The sequence below is a fragment of the Nilaparvata lugens genome, chromosome 5 (genome assembly GCF_014356525.2).
Source record: "Nilaparvata lugens isolate BPH chromosome 5, ASM1435652v1, whole genome shotgun sequence".
Classification (NCBI taxonomy): Eukaryota; Metazoa; Arthropoda; class Insecta; order Hemiptera; family Delphacidae; genus Nilaparvata; species Nilaparvata lugens.
In genome coordinates, this window is record NC_052508.1 from 4,592,672 (window position 1) to 4,609,981 (window position 17,310).

Below are 17,310 nucleotides of genomic sequence, written 5' to 3' on the forward strand. Positions count from 1 at the left end.
GACGAGTCATTGTAGCATTCACATTCCTTGTTTTTGACCTCAGTGTCAATAATATTCAATAAATTATTGAATGACCATTCTGAATGAAGGAATGTTTTTCTCAAAATTTATAATAGTCGAAAAAAAAAATTACTTCCGACTTGGAGGGATATGCAGAGCAGAGAAAAGTAGGGATGCAGAGGAAGCGATGTTGCCGTGCTAATGCGCACAGCATTCTGTATCCATTAAAGAGGGTTCAGCAGCACCTCATGATGCGCATACCTAGTTTCCTCTCTGAAAGCACTGTATCAACTGAGTCAGATCGTCAACTTCACAACTGAGCTTCTTTCTATGACTGATCATCAATAACATCACTGTTATTGGCTGGTCTGGTTCTCCATCTCCCTCCATTTCTCTGCTCCGCATATCCCTCCGAGTCGGAGGTTGTTTTAATTCCACTATAATGAGGCCATACATACTTCAATTGTAACGATCACATCCCTTGTTTTTGTCTTCAGTGTCAATAACTCAAGAAGTTATTGAATGACCATCTTGAATGTTTTTTTCAAAATTTATTAGTATTCACATTATTTGCCACAACTCAAGTTGAATTAAGTGGAAAATTGTCAATAATAGGATGAAAATAAATTTAAAATGATCGAAAAATGAATTGAAAATTGCCGGAAAATGAGTTGAAAATATAATTGAAAATTTATTGTTGTTGTACTCACATTCCTTATTCTTGTCCATGGCATTCTGGAGGGGCGAATCGTCGACCTCGGCCTTGGGGGGCGACGGGGCATGGGGCAGCGGTGGCGGGAGGGGCGGTGGTGGTGCCGAGGTGGAGGGGGAAGAGGCAACACCCCCTCCTGTGGCGGCCATGTTGGCTTTCAGCTGGTCCTTGAACCACTCGGGGTAGATGGCCACCAGAGTGTCCACCAGGTCCTGGTCCAGTTGGATGCGCCAAAGCAAAGGGTCACCACCGTTGTCGCCTCTGTCACCACCCTCTGACAAACAAACAAACACATCAACTCATTAGAACATTACAATACTTAAATTAGAATAATATTGGGAATTATATTTATGTGAAATAAAAACACAAAGATTGTATCAAACCTAAATTTATTCATGGTACATGACCATGGTATCGTGGCCACACAGGTCACATCATCAAGCTGACGCTTAGGAATTTGTATATGAATTTGAATTATGTATTGGCAATGTATTTAATTACTTCGAAAAGAGGACATCGTGACATGAAAGTTGAGAATATCGAGCAGAAGGGATATTTAATACACAACATAGAATAATCAAAACACAAACTAGCACTATTGGAGAAATGAATTACAAAAATAAGTACAATTGGAATGGGGATACATTTCAAAGAACGTCTTGGCAAAAAGGTTGAGGATACATGACAGAAGGGGAACAATAGTTAGGAATAACATAGTAGCTTACTAAGTTGATAAAATAAATAGAGTGGGACAAAATTGAAAAGAATCAAATAATATAATAGAATCTAATAGAATGAAATGGTTACAGAAAAAAGCAAACGAGTATCAGCAGAATGAAGGGGAGAAATAAAAATGATAATTATGTCGGAGATGATGAAGAGGGATGTGGAGAGGAAGCGAAGTAAGTTGCAAAATGAGAGGATGGAGATTACGATGAGGGGAATAACGGGGGAGGAGAGGAGAAGGAAAGAAAAACTGGAACATTAGGGGTGATAATGAGGAAGGATTCAAGAGGAAGAAGAATGACAAGAAGAGGAGCAGATCAAAAATTGAAAGAAAAGAGGAAGAGAACAGTAACAATTGACGAATAGGAAGAGTGAGAAAAAACTGAAGAGAGAGAGAGAGAAACGCTCACGCACCGGCACCCCCACACACTTGAAAGTTACGAAAGATGCACCGCTACGAAAAGACATTATAATCTTGTCATGTGTATTTTGAAAATGGCTGGAGACGACAGGCGTATTAATCAGGCAATTTTGTCACGTCGTAAATAAATAAAATAAGAACAAGATAGTAAGAGCGAAGAGCGCGTGGTCTCCTATCGAGTGAGTGAGTGAGAGGGTAGTGAAGGGGGGGTAGATTGGAGGCTTAGTGTGGTGGCATGGACCCTATTACAAAAACAAGCAGCAACTAATTGAGCAACGACATTTCGGAATTTGAAAAGGCGGACAGACCCTTCCCCTCCTACTAACGGGGGCTCAATGGATCAAGATGGGCACGTGCATTGTCAGACAAAAACTTAAAAAATAATAATGCAGTATGTTGAATGGACTATTAGATAAATGTCTTAGAAAGTTTCATCGATGGAAATTTAAGAGAGAATTTTCAATATTGAGACAAATTTGATGAATGACCACAAACACAATACTAAGCTACAACTTTCATCAGTTAACCCTATTGGAAATTATTCTTTTTTAAATTGTTACTCTGTTCTTTCTCGTATTTTATTAAAATCTTTATTCGATTTGTGATGATCATTTTCTGTTTTGCAATAATCCAGTAATCGAGTTATAATCTAGTAATCATGAATGTTTCATATTTGTGTATAAGGATTGGTCATACTATAGCTTTATTCACTATGATTTAACCTTATTCAGCTTGGATGAACAATCATCATCAAGATTGTATTTGATGTTACGCCATCACTGCATCAAAATTATATTATTTTTATGGTATTAGATGATATGATAGAATAGAATTATTTTTTATTTGATGACGTGACGAAGTTTGGACAGTAATGTCCATTCTACGATTCAGCCACAATAGTGATGATTTGTGATTTGAAGATTGAAATATTATTCATCAATACAATCATCTCATTTGAAAAACGCCTTTGGGAAATTACACATGGATTTATGGATATAACTGATTGTATGATTCAGTTCGGAATAATGGATGTTCTGATACAGAAGAACAAGGCAACATTAGGTGAACGAAAAATTCTCATCAGAACCTTGAGATGTAAGAATGATCCGAAGATTTTCCTAGAATTTTTCATTTATAATCTATAGAGAAATGCTGAGTAAAAGATGATTAATATCATAAAAATACAGAAATTTCTCATCCGAGCACTAAGATTACCTATAAGTAAGATACAAAGATCCACCAATTGTTCATTCGTATTCTATGAAAACACGTGAAGTTTGAAAGAGCTTGATGGCAATAATCAGAATGAATACGATTATGAGTGACGTAGTAGTGTGGATGAATTCATGAATGAACGTTGTGTTTGGCATTCACGTGTGTGGGAGAACGAGCCCGCTCACACATGAACCACACCCCATCCCAAGACCTTGCCTACGTCATAATTACCGGCCGATACAGGGGACGGGGGTCAGGGGTACGGGGAACAGCTAGACACACAACTGATATCTTGCCGATAACACAAAAACTGGCAAACGAACAGCTAAGCTGTGTGTGGGACGCAACGCCAGCTCAACAGTTTATACGAACATCTGAGCTTGGAGATAAGCTACTTCGAATACAAGTTCATATCATTTGTGAAATAATTAGCTAAATTATTACCTATTTATCAGTAATGATCCTTTCAAGTACAACAATTCATTTTTAAGAAGGCAAAACAGGCTTGAGACTGAACTGTTCCAATTTAATTAGATTTTATTCAAATTAACACAATAATTCAACAGCAGTTGAAAGTAAAATGTTTGATTTAATGAATTGCACTTTGATTGGTAATCCGAGTTGATCAATTGAATTTGACAACGGAGGATGAAACTTATGATATTCTTGATTCAGTTATTTTCAATTGTATGATTCTCGAATGGTGGAAGAATAATGTACTTGCTTCAATCTATTATTAAATGATAATTCAATTTTTTGTAATACTCCCTCTAAAAACACTCTTCTTATACACCATTGAATGTTTGTCAGATTAGAATTAGAATAATGATTGAGTTATGTGAGTAGACTAATTAATGAACATTATAGAATCCGCATAGACAACAGACTGAACACAAAGAGAGATAAAGTAAATTTATACATTCCTAAGTATTATTTTCAAATAATGTAATCTTTATTGATGATTGACTTAGTAACTTGACGGTTGAGTTCGCTAACTGTTACTTCCCGTTCTTCGATTGAATTACAGTAATTCATTCACTTATGCAAAAAGAGAGGGCGGACAAAAGGTCTTGGAACCGGAAGACGATGGGCGTCTTGAGAGAAGGCATACAAAATAAATACGATAGAATATTTACATGAATTGGTGCAAACGAGATCAAAGATTGGAATAAACTGAGAAACAAAAAGAAAAAAGACAGAATAAAAACTAGTTGAGATCGATGTGTGCGCGAAAAAGAGATTGTCTACACAAGATAGATGCGCCAAAATGAGAGAAAGAGAGAAAGTAGAAAAGAGATAGAGCCTGATTCGTCTGGATGTGTGGTTATTTTGAGGTGGCTGCTAGCAGGCCTTACAGAGAAGTAAATGGACTTAGCCCGGCCAAGTCCCGGACTTAATCGGACAAGCGTAAACAAAGCGCCAAGCACACAAGCAAAGTCTGACAGAAACGTTCCAGACGCCAACCACCAAACGCACTCCTACTACAATAGCAATCATCTTGAAAACATCTACGCTTTGTAAATAATGTAGAGGTGCAGTGCACTGGAATATTTTCCGTGTCGTTATTGCACTAGAGAGAGAGCACATTAAACTAGCTACAAACCAGTCTCGACGATGTCTTGAATAGAAAATTTTCAAATTTTGGAAACAACCAGAGAATTGTGGAATTTTTTTCAATAACGCAGAATTTGGTTTTTTGAAATACGACACTAATGAAATGCATTCTATGTAAAACACTCTACGAATGTTTATCATCTTCTCTATATTGTACAATGTGGTACGCTTATTTGTGGAGATATTCTAGCATTATTATTTGATTTTCAGTTCCACAATGAAGAAAGTTGCGAACATGATAATAATAAGAAAGGATGGATATTATTTTAGGTTTCTGATTGAGAGTCGGGCTTATTATTCAGACATCGTATATATTCCATTGAATTATTTTCCCCCTTGATGAAATAGTTTACACGATTATTGACAGCCAAACTTGTATTAAGTAACGATTTTCTCCCTATTGCTGGTTTCAACAGGAACTTTCAAATCTATAGGACGGTAAAACCAAACTTCAGTGACTTTCAAGTTTCAAATGGTTTCAGAGAGTGATAACAGAAAAACAGTATGTATTAATTTATGTCCTGATCTAATCAACAGCAAGCATAAACAGCCAACAAAGTTGATGGAACATAGAACTAGGCCTGTGAAGTATCAATTTATAAATTAATAAAGTGAACGAACCGTCGGCCGGTAATAAAAGCAAAACTCAAACACAACATTAGCTCCAACTTCCTTTGGAACAACAGCCATTCCACAGAATCTGAATTTGATTTTCGAAAACAGCCATCAATCTATCCCGATATTGCTGACCCGATTCTTTCAAGTAGCTCTTTAAAATTTATACTTTGGTCTGCTTTCATTTTATACGATTTTCTTTTTACCAGGAATTGTTATTATCCGCGGCCGCTATTTGCAGACTGTTTTACAGCTTCTGGTGACAATTTATGTACCGAATAAAATGATGCAATAAAATCAGACGGAATAAGCAGCTTGCTGCCTGGTTAAAGCTGTCCATAATTTAGGGGGCGACAGCTTTTTTCAAATCTGGAAGTATAAAAACAGTACAGGCAGGGCAGACATGCACAGTTTCAATAGAGACGTTTTTAGTGTCGCGATGAATGAAAGCAGATATCAACGTGAACACAATCGGTGGTCGGTGGATGATACAGTAGTGTGAGTTTGCACGGGACAAACACACTCACACTTGGTTTACGATCGTGTTTCCCGGTTCAAATTTGCTATTCAGCAGCATGAGTTGTAGAGCTAAATTGCTGGCCAAATAGTTCAGATTCCAACTCATCGTCGAGATTTGTGTAGAAGTTCTCACTTTTGAGAGATTTGGTGGAGAGGAAAGTGTGAGCTTGGTTCGTAGCTAGGGTTATTGACAGAATATTTTCATCTACAAACAAATTACCCACAATTAGACTAATACAAAAAATTTTTTGCTATTATAATTTCATAGCAGCTCTATAGTGAAAGCTACAAGCGCATATTAATTGGTGCAAATCTATAGAATAATTATAAAATGCATTATTACCAAGTGTATTATTGATTCAATAAAATAATATTAGGGACTAACTACAGTATAATCATGGAATGACATATATCATTAATTCCAAGCTGATATTCTTCATATAGAAGTAAATGACTCTATAGACATAATTTTGAACATAACTTTCTTCTTTTTTTTATAAAGTTGAGATTGGAAGAAAATAGAAGATTGAGTGATAGATTGATTGGTTGATTTATATTATGATCTGCTAGTTCTCAATTGGGAAGAATAGAAAAAATCTGGTGTGGCGCACTCACACAACTTTCCTTGCCGTTATGAAAATTGATCAACTGAAGTTAGTGTTCCCGCGCATATCAAATCTACTATTCTACGATCTGAAACAGCTGGTGACAGAACAATAGCGCTGCAGACACACGAAGTCTGCTATCTCTTCATAGTGAATGATTTAATAGAAACAACAGTTGCCAACAGTTTGCAATTGAATAATCTTATTTTCTCGCATTTTGAGCTTATTTTCAATTTTAGGTAAAAATGTTACTGAACATAAATTGTAGAGATTTTCATGCTGAATCTTTCCCACTTAATTTTTTTTGTTTAAATTGTATCTGAAGCCTGATAATTGGGAATCTAAAATCAAACTTTGCATAGATGGGGCGGAGCTCCTGAAATTTCTACAGATATGGGACTTGTGGCAGTTGATAGAGCTTATCGATGACTATTCTAGGTATAACTTTAATCAAAATCGTTGGAGCCGTTTTCGAGAAAATCGCAAAAAACCCTGTTTTTTCCAACATTTTCGCCGTTTTAGCCGCCATCTTGAATCGCATTTGATCGAAATTGTTCGTGTCGGATCCTTACAGTGTAAGGACCTTAAGTTCCAAATTTCAAGTCATTCCGTTGATTGGGAGATGAGATATCGTGTACACAGACGCACATACACTCATACACACACACATACACATACAGACCAATACCCAAAAACCAGTTTTTTGGACTCAGGGGACCTTGAAACGTATAGAAATTTAGAAATTGGGGTACCTTAATTTTTTTCGGAAAGCAATACTTTCCTTACCTATGGTAGTAATAGGGCAAGGAAAGTAAAAAAGGGAAGAGAATTTCAATCTATATCTATCAGCATCATTACACTCTACTAAAATATTGATTAATTTATTATTGGATTTCCCTCAAATTTGAAATTATACTCTTACTAAATTTCTAGATAGCTGTATCATAATATCGATTCATTTAAAAAATCTCATCAAATCTAATTCAATGATGAACATTGAAAGACAATCCATCAACACTGAAAGCATCCTACGGAAATTACGATACGTGTATTTAGGGAACTGAAAATCTGTGCTCCCAGTGGACCGTAGAGGCTCAAACCTCCGACTCTTTGCGGCAGAAAATTCAACTTTTCTGTTATCCGAGCAGCAACATCCTTTTATTTATAGGATTACTTCTGTTTTTAATTTCTAATGTGCATTACAGTTATGCGTTATTTGGACGGCGGCCATTGAATCGGACCCATTAAGGTCGTTAAAGCGCAAATTAAGACAGCACGTTTCACTTCAGGATTAAGTAATCAGGAAAAAGTCGCCGAAATTCTACAGCCAAAATGACATTGTTTGTGCCAAATTTCAAGCGGCGATACTTGTTTCTGATACATTTCCATCAGCAACGAAACTAATCGCTTATTGTTGGAGCAGCTATTTTGTAATTGGCTTTTGTAACGTCTCTAGCAGATCGGGGATTTATCAATCTATAAAGCAACTACTTAGTTGCTATCAACCAGCTACTAGAATCATTCTCATTGGTTCCTGTTATCAATAGTAGAATCTTGAATTTACTAGAATTGTTAATAAGTTCCTTAGTGAATGGACATTGCCAAAATGAGACTCTGAATGATGGAATGAGTTCCAATTGAAGAGCAAAAATACAATTTTGTCAAAAACGTTTTTCACAAGTGATCAATAACAATACCAAAAAAATCAAATAAGTGACACATTTGAAGAATGTTTGAAATTATAAAGGTAAGCTCAGAAGATAAGTTCAAAATTTCATTAATAATTTCTTGTTCTTTGCTTCTGTTGTTACCCTTTCATGGTTTTTTCACTTTTGATCTATATCTCCTGTTAACTGTGTTTTTCATGTATTTTTTGCTTGTATTATTCATATTCTTTGATATTGAAAAATTGTATACTTTTTTGCTTGTATTTGTCTTTCTACTGTTTTTATCTGTAAAATTTTCGGTTACCGTCGGAAGTGGATAAATATAATATTAGTGATTTCACTACTACTGTGATTAGTCAGATTATTGTACTCAATGGTAATCCATATACCAATAATCATATTATGATTGTAAAGATGGAAGTTAACGGGTTAGTGAACAAAGATACTTGTGTTAAGATGAGAAAGTATATAATTAAAAGTTGGAAGAATTATATCACATTATTTACGTAGCAATATTAATTGATTTAGATGGAAGACGAAGACTCCTAGCAGATCATTGAGAAGAAAGTGGCATTTTTGGCCAAATATTGGCAACATACCAGTTGAATCCGTTGGCAATTCATGGTCTACAAAACCCGCTCTGCTAAACACGTGGCTACTAACGCGTTATAATTAAAAAAAAGATTCAAGGGTCTTTAAGCGAGCAGAAAATATTTATTCACAACACAAGTTGAGAAAAGCAACGTGTGAAGTCTTATTGTGGTTGTGTGAAATCGATTATCACTAGGTAATTAATTTTGGGACTGTTTTGTAACTGGCCGGCTTGTGAGGCGAGATTTAAACGAGTCTTGCGATAGTGCTAAATTTGAATAAAAATAATTATATGTAATGATTATAGTTTGTAAAATTGATGTCTTATTTCACTAAAAGTAGGAGCGAGTTTTCTTCTAGGTGTGAGAAACCCCATAACTATGAATAAGATAAACTCATAGACAGAAATGGAAATACGAAATAGATGGAAAAGTATTTATTAAAATGATAATTTTTTTAATAAAGCATACTTGATCCACCAACATATACTTGTCCACTTCATGAATTTCACATGGATACAGTATTCGAGCATGAAGTAATCACTTCAAAATCATTATACAGTATTATATTATACTGTATAATTACTATTAGTATTATACTATTTACTACGGATACAGTACTATTACAGTATTATTATACAGTGGTTAAAATACTTGCTAAAGTATGGAACTTATCGCAAAATAAGTAATATCAATTACGCATTTCAAAATAGTCCAATGACATTTTTACAAGTGGCTGACAAGCCATAAATTACAAGAATACGAAAAAATAACAGATGGTATGAAAGGTAGCCGGGTATCGATCAGATAAATCTTTCAGACAAATTACAAGCAAAGGCCATCTAGATTATGTAAATACAACAACAAAGCGAACCGAAACAACTAACAGATTTCAGCAACATTTATACGTTGTAAACTTGCAATAGAATAGAAATACAAAACACAATATCTGGATAAAACAAGTCTAAATGGAACTTTTAGAGCGGTAAACATCTAATTAAAGTTTGTTCACACCGTAAAAGGAAGGTTGCAGAGCTTTAAAGTTGGCGACCAATCGGTGTAAAACTGAACCTTTTTGATTGCTGGTTATCAAAATGTGAACGGAGTTTTACAAAGGAAACAGCAACAACTCCTGGATTTATGACACAGTGAGAATTTCTTTGACTGTCAGTATTATTGAAAAATAACATAAATGCTACGCATTTAACAAATGCTGACAGAATGCAGTGAATGTCACTAGTGACTGAGACATCGATGACATTCGTCACAGATCCAATACAAAGTAAGCAGCCTCAATCTATACGCGTATCAACTTTAAAATGTCAGCATACCTAATAATTTAAGGACAATGCTTTTCATTCAACCAATGCTGACAGTTTGGACTGAATCTGATAGTGTAAGGTAGTGTGAGGACAAGTTGCACATAAGATAGAAATGAAATTCTTCGACTTGGAACACTGGAGAGTTTGAAATACCGGTTTATGACTCAGATCTACTGCAATCCTATTGGCTGGTGCCGAACGTAAATAATAAGTATAGTTTACTACCAGCGTCATATAGGTCTACCACTAATCTTTTCCAAAATGGTAGGGGATCACAACTAGGGACGTTCCGATACTTTCGATACTTACTGGTATCGATACTTTGCTTTCGATACCGGTGGTATCGGTATCGGTATCGAATGATTCGATACTTTACTGGTATCGATACGCAAGTTGGAGTATCAAAAGGTATCGAATGGCGAAATCGGTAAAAAAGTAGTTCACTTCAATTAATGACATAATCATAAATAATTTTTTATATAAATTTTAGAAGATTATAAGGATTAATATAGATGAAAATTATAGTACTGACTTATAGCCCAGTGTAGCAGTTACCAGACATTATGACATCACTAATAACAAACAGTACATAACTGACTCAAGCTCAGTCAATGTTGGTTCAAAAATTATCAATTTGATCTACTATTAAGACCACATTTATAATTCTTGAACAAATATTCCTACAATTTGAAATCAAATTGATAATTTTTGAACCAATATTGACCGAGCTTGAGTCATTTACCCATCTTTAGGGACGTTCCAGTTCCGATACCACCATTCTTTCCATACTTGGTATCGAAAGGAGGGTATCGATATTAGTAGAGTATCGAAAGAAACGTATTGATACCCTTATTGACCAAACTGGAGTCATTTTCCCATCTTGCCAGAGGGTCTTCTTTGTTTCGACAGACTATTGAGACTATACTTGATAGATTGCAGTTAGTGGATAAGTATTTTAGTTGGTAATTCCGATACTTAATGCTCACTCGATGCTTGTGGTAAGTGGTAACGGTATCGATACTTTTCTTTCGATACTCGTGGTATCGATACTTTTCTTTCGATACTTTACTAATATCGATATCCTCCTTTCGATACCGATTCGATACCAAGTATCGAAAGAATGGCGGTATCGGAACGCCCCTAATCACAACTGGTTCCCTAATGTAAACAAAAGTGATTTTTATTTTCTATTGCAATGGATTCTCCCGTCATTTTGGCTTTAAGGATTCTCCAGTCATCTTGACTTGTAGCTAGCCATATTTGTTAGGAAATGTTAATTTGTGATGACGATAACTTCCTCAAAAATATTATTTTTCATAATTCCTGTATTTCAGTAAAGCATTTTATTTAAATCACAGTTTGTTTACACTGGATAATGAATATTATAGAAGTTCAACATTAGCTACCAATAGCTGGCTGGTTTTACTAAACTAGTTTTGTTCGCTGGTAATCAAAATGTGAATAAAATAAATCAAAGAGTGAAAATGGTTAATTGATTGAAGACTATAATGGTTGAGAGATTTGTATACTTGATTGGACCAGTCTGAACGATAGAACTTTGATTTAAACTGCATTTTGATTGGATTTTATCAGAATGGGAACAATGATAATTCAATTTGAAACGAAAAATGATTGATTTATTAGTAGACCTAACTGGATTAAAAACAGAAGAAATACAAATTATGTACAAGGATTATCATAAAAGTGAAGAAATGAGGGGAAATATAGAACAAGCATAAATATAGAATGAACATGAATAAAAATGAATGAACATGGATAGCAGCAGATGAAGAAGACAAAGAGGAAGAGATTTCTTAGATTAAGGAATGAGAAGAGACAAAATACAGATTGAGAAATATGGAACAAGAGATTTGACTGAGTGGTCGCGCTGGTATGCTATCGCTTGGAATCATGCGCCTACTAGTCCAGTCACTATTATAATTATACATTGGTGCATGCAATTTAATTGTAGTAGTTCTTATTTTCTAATATATTATTTGGGTACATAAAAGAAGTTCAGATACAGAGTGGCCCAAAAACCTCGTATTTTCGGCTTATTTTCCAGTTAGACATAAAAAAGGGGGTGTGCTTGCAATTTATAATATTGTAGTTCTAATTTTTTAATATATTATTTGGGTACATAAGAGAAGTTCAGAACCAGTTTCTTCATGCAAAATTTCCTTGTGCTAGATACAGAGTTGCCCAAAAACCTCGTATTTTCGGCTCATTTTCCAGTTTTCAGCTATTTCTGACAAATCTAGTAATCGGACAAAAAAAATTGCTCTCGCCTTTTTTTCAGATCATAAGATTCTGAATAAAATGAGATCATTCGTGAATATTCAATATGTCGTGAATATTCTAAACTGGCAATAAATAAAATTAAATTGAATAGAGGTTCAATATCATGTAATCATTTATCTTATTCATTTTTATTTATTTATGTACTTATTTATACAGAAAAAGAAAAGTTTGTGGAAATCTAGACATAACCTCATTTGGACTTTTAATGCTACCTAAATTTGGGAGAGATATAGTACAAGGTATTCTTAGTTTTTCTCTCCCGATCTGTGCTTCATTGTAAAAAAGAATAAAATAAATAAAATAATAAATCTCTTATTTTTTACTGACGGTGATGCCTACTTGAGCCCTAGGCTCTAGGCGGATGATATGAGGGATGAATGGACCTACAGTTTAGGGGGGGTTCCGAACCAGCGGGAAGGGATTTTACAACTCATGAATCATATTCAGAGGAGTTGGTTGGAGCGGTCGGAAGGGTGACCGCTCTGAATATGATTCATGAGTTGTAAAATCCCTTCCCGCTGGTTCGGAACCCCCCCTAAACTGTAGGTCCATTCATCCCTCATATCATCCGCCTAGAGCCTAGGGCTCAAGTAGGCATCACCGTCAGTAAAAAATAAGAGATTTATTATTTTATTTATTTTATTCTTTTTTACAATGAAGCACAGATCGGGAGAGAAAAACTAAGAATACCTTGTACTATATCTCTCCCAAATTTAGGTAGCATTAAAAGTCCAAATGAGGTTATGTCTAGATTTCCACAAACTTTTCTTTTTCTGTATAAATAAGTACATAAATAAATAAAAATAAATAAGATAAATGAGTACATGATATTGAACCTCTATTCAATTTAATTTTATTTATTGCCAATTTAGAATATTCACGACATATTACAAACTACTGTAATATAACATATCATTGAAAGTATAAATAAAGCTACAAGGCTTCATCTAATAAAGCTATATATAAGGCTAAATCTTTCATTTAATGGAAATAACATCTAGGTAGCCTTTTCATATTTCATTGCATGACATGTTTCAGCTCATTAGACTCATTATCGAACGCAAACAATAAATGAGTACCGTATATAAATGTATGAATAGATGAGTAAATCATGAATGAGAGCGAATGACAGATAGAGAAGAGCAGAGAGAAGAGAGAGAAAGAGAGAGAATGACCGATTATTGAGAAGTTAATAGAGAAAGATGGCAATTGAACCAGGACGGTGCGGTTAGGATTTAGACGCCGCGACTCTTGCACAAGCCAACATATTAACACTGAAACTTGGCGCCAAGCCCAGAGCCCCCCCCCCTCACACAACCATGTGCTGAGATTCACTCTTCACTGTCAGCAATAGTTGAATGGAAGACACTATGATATCGTTCATAAGCAATGCTGCCAATTTCAAGTGAGACTCACTACATCAGCCAATCGCTGATTTACACACACACTTGCTGAGTTCATCACTTACTGTCTGCATTCTTTGTAGATAAGATCAATGCTTCACATTCTACTCATGCTGAAAGTTTGAAGTGAATATCATAATACCAAAGAGTGCAACCGGTGTACTCCTTCAAGTTTGGTGAATGCAGACAGCGAAAGTTGCAGATACACGAGACACTGAGACTCGTGAGTCAAGCCAGTGAGAGAGCAAAGTTTAGAGAGAAAGAGTGAGGTGAATCAAGCTAATGAAGGAGCAAAGTTTAGAGAAAAAGAGAGCGAGTGAGTGGAGTAGATTTCAAAAGTAGAGAAAGATATCTAAGAGAAAGAAATAAGTGAAATAGTAATTGCCAGATAAGAATCAAAAAGATTATAAAGAAAATAAATAGGAGAAAAAGGTGCGAGAGGGGGTGAAGAGCACCATAGAGAGGGAAAATGAGAAAGAAGGAGAGCGTTCAAGGGAGAGAAAGAATCTGTTAAAAAAAGGAAGAGAAGGAGAGGATTGAAAGAGAGGTATGGATGTTTGATAAGAATCGAAAGACAGAAGAGGAAGAATGTAAGAGAGGATGGATACCATAATTAGAGACTGAGAGCGAAAGGAAGAGTAATGACAGGGAAATTCAATTCATATTGGAGATTCAGAAGCACCAGGAGTCGTTAATCAAACCAATGAATGGAAAATGAAAAGAGAGAAAGGTAGATGCGAGAAGAGAGGGGAAGAATATAGAGAGATTAAGATAGTGGGAGAAAGAGGAAAAATGAGGTAAAAATGAAAGTGAGGAGGAGAACAAGCACGATTAGGATTGAGAGAGGGGAGGCAAGATAGAGTGGTAACAAGGAGAGAGTCCCCAATTGTGATAGGATAAACACAGACCGCTTCAAGTTGTAATGCGAATCTGAACCGAGCAACGAGTGACCTTCGAGAATATAATCAAAATTACTTTTGCATTACTGGCTGTCCAGGCATGAAAGAAGTGAGTGACCCAATTTTCAACCACACGACACAACAATCGGTGAGTTGACACCTGAGGTCGCCGATTCACTTATACATCTATGAACTGGTGATGAAGATTTACTCAATTCCTTATTTCAAATGCAGTCTCACCGACTCAAACAAAAAACATTTATTGAGATGTTGTGTCAAGTTTCACGTCCGATATCTGTTATCGATAGAATTGATAGTCGACTGTCAATAGATTCGATAGTCGAGTACTGGAGAAGGTTTTAGAAAAAGATTCTCGTTCCTGTTTTGAGAATGCTCATCTGTATTTGGATCAAACCAGGATCCTATAAGAACAGATGCAATAGAAGCTTTTTAATGCAAAGTCAATGTACAGTAATTGAATATATTTTTTTTCAAATTCAAAAAGAGTATACAAAATTACAAACGTGATGATCTTCAACAAAAACTTATTTCAAGGTTCAACAAGCTAGAAGACATCAAGCGTGCTAACCTTTATCCTAAAACATTTTGAAATATCTTCTCTGGAACTAAGGTTATCTTAGAGACTGGGCAATAATATTCAAAGTCCTTTTAGTGAGCTTCACTAAGATGCAAGAGCCTGTATTACAATTACAATACAATACAGTATATCCCATTATTATATTATTGGGTTTGTTGACTTGGGTAAAGAATAAAACATGAATAGAAAGGGAGGAATTCAGCCTAGCAAATTTCACAACATTCTCCTCCAAAGTACGTAATTGAAAATATTTGATAAATGGTGATAATATCTTATATCTCTTGAAAACATTGTCAGTTTCCAAAAAGCAATGAAAATGCAAATGAACTCACAACATGAAGAAATAACTAACTATCCCTTGAATAGTACAATAACCTAAATGCCTAAGTCTATTTGATAGGCTTACATGTTCTATCACATTAACACCATTCAAGATTTACATGGAGTTATCGTTTGAACTACTTGAGACTGCAGTGGAGCTTTCTCTACTTGCATTGTAAATTATCCAACTGCAGAAGGTCGCAGGTAACGGCAGGTTAAAGTTTACTGACGTTTATTTCTCTATCAAAATTATAATTTATTAAAACGGCCATAGCCTACAACTGTCAACGTAGTTCAAGAAACGGTTATGAGGAATGATTAACGCACAAGTTTAATGATATTCTAGTATTCTTGAACATTATGCATAGGATAAATTTATTGGTGATGACTCAATTATTTTCCTTCAAGCCATGAACTTGCCCAATACTCTAGTTTCACAATGTCATTATAGTTATCAATAGTATTATTAGACATTATTATTCTCAATAATAATTTCAATAGCTAGTAGAAACGTGTTTAATATTCCAGTTTTTCTATGTTATCAATTTATGTTTAATGTTATCAACGTCGTGACAATTACAGACAACATTGCCTTGAGACAATATTGTTAAAGTTGTTGAACCAGTATAAGTACCTACTTTCGTATTTATCTGTACAAATTAATAATTCCCTCAATATTTATTCAAGAATGTATCATTCTTTTTGGTTTGAATGATTTTGTTAGATCTTACAGCTCGATTTTGCTACTTGAGAAAAATAAATCATTAAACTTACACCTATTTGAACAAGATTTTTTAATTTGTGATATTGTAATCAATCAAGTTTCTTATGCTGGTGATACTCACATAAATCAATGTTATTTGAGTTCATAAAAGAGGTCAGAGATGATTCAATAAATACCAGACAAAATGAAAATGAAACCAATGTTCAATGAGAAATAGGAAACAGGGAATGGGGCTCCAATACGCTACGCCAACTGACCAATAAGACTGGAGACTGAATCTCAAGTGATAGAAGTTTGTATATATTAAAACGAACGAGAAGAATACAATATAAACATTTTTTGTTCTATTCCAAACTAATCAAGGAAAAAATACCTATTTTTTCACAAGAATATTAGCAAGTTACAAGAGCAACTATTATCTATCTACTCTTATCACTATTATCTATCTATATCCATAACCCTACAACTAATAAGTATTATAATTAGTTTATTCTAATGTCAACCATCTACTGGAATCGATAGACCCGATATATTTGAAGGACAAATTTTAATCAAACAATAAATAGGAACAACAAGAAATTCCTAATAGCCAAGTTGAATTGGGTGATTTTGGACAGGTCACGTTCAGAGTGTTGTAGTGTATTGTGTGTGTGTGTGGGTGACGGCGCGTGCGTGCGACGAACAGATGTGATCGGTGGTGACGTCACAATCGGCCATATGGTCGCGAAAACGCAACGCCACCGATCTTGTTTCCTACAACAGGACTATTGCTGCAGTCAAATTCACTTAAAACTGGCAGCATTTGTTGCATGCGAAGGGTTGATAATTTTCAACAGAAATGCTGACAGTAAATCTCACTGTATGATTCACCTTGTATTGTCAGCATTGGTTGGGATGGGCAGCGTTAATACAATCTTATCAACAAAACTGACAGTTTAATGTGAATCTTACTAGAGTAGTGAAGAGAAGGATTCACTATAAATTGTCAGCATTAGTTGAACAGGAAGCGTTGATGCTATTCTTATAACGAATGCTGACAGTTAAATGTGAATCTTACA

The 17,310-nt window shown here is 35.1% G+C and overlaps 1 protein-coding gene across 4 annotated transcripts in view; it reads right to left on the reverse strand.

The window, feature by feature from the left end:
* Positions 1 to 17,310, reverse strand: part of LOC111044788 (myocardin-related transcription factor A) — a 178,984-nt gene that overhangs the window by 56,254 nt on the left and 105,420 nt on the right. For all 4 annotated transcript variants that reach the window (XM_039429759.1, XM_039429757.1, XM_039429760.1 and 1 more), the window contains one exon: positions 711 to 986. In XM_039429759.1, coding sequence (XP_039285693.1) covers positions 711 to 861 — 151 coding nt within the window. In that variant the 5' untranslated portion in view covers positions 862 to 986. The remainder of the gene's footprint in view (positions 1 to 710; positions 987 to 17,310) is intronic.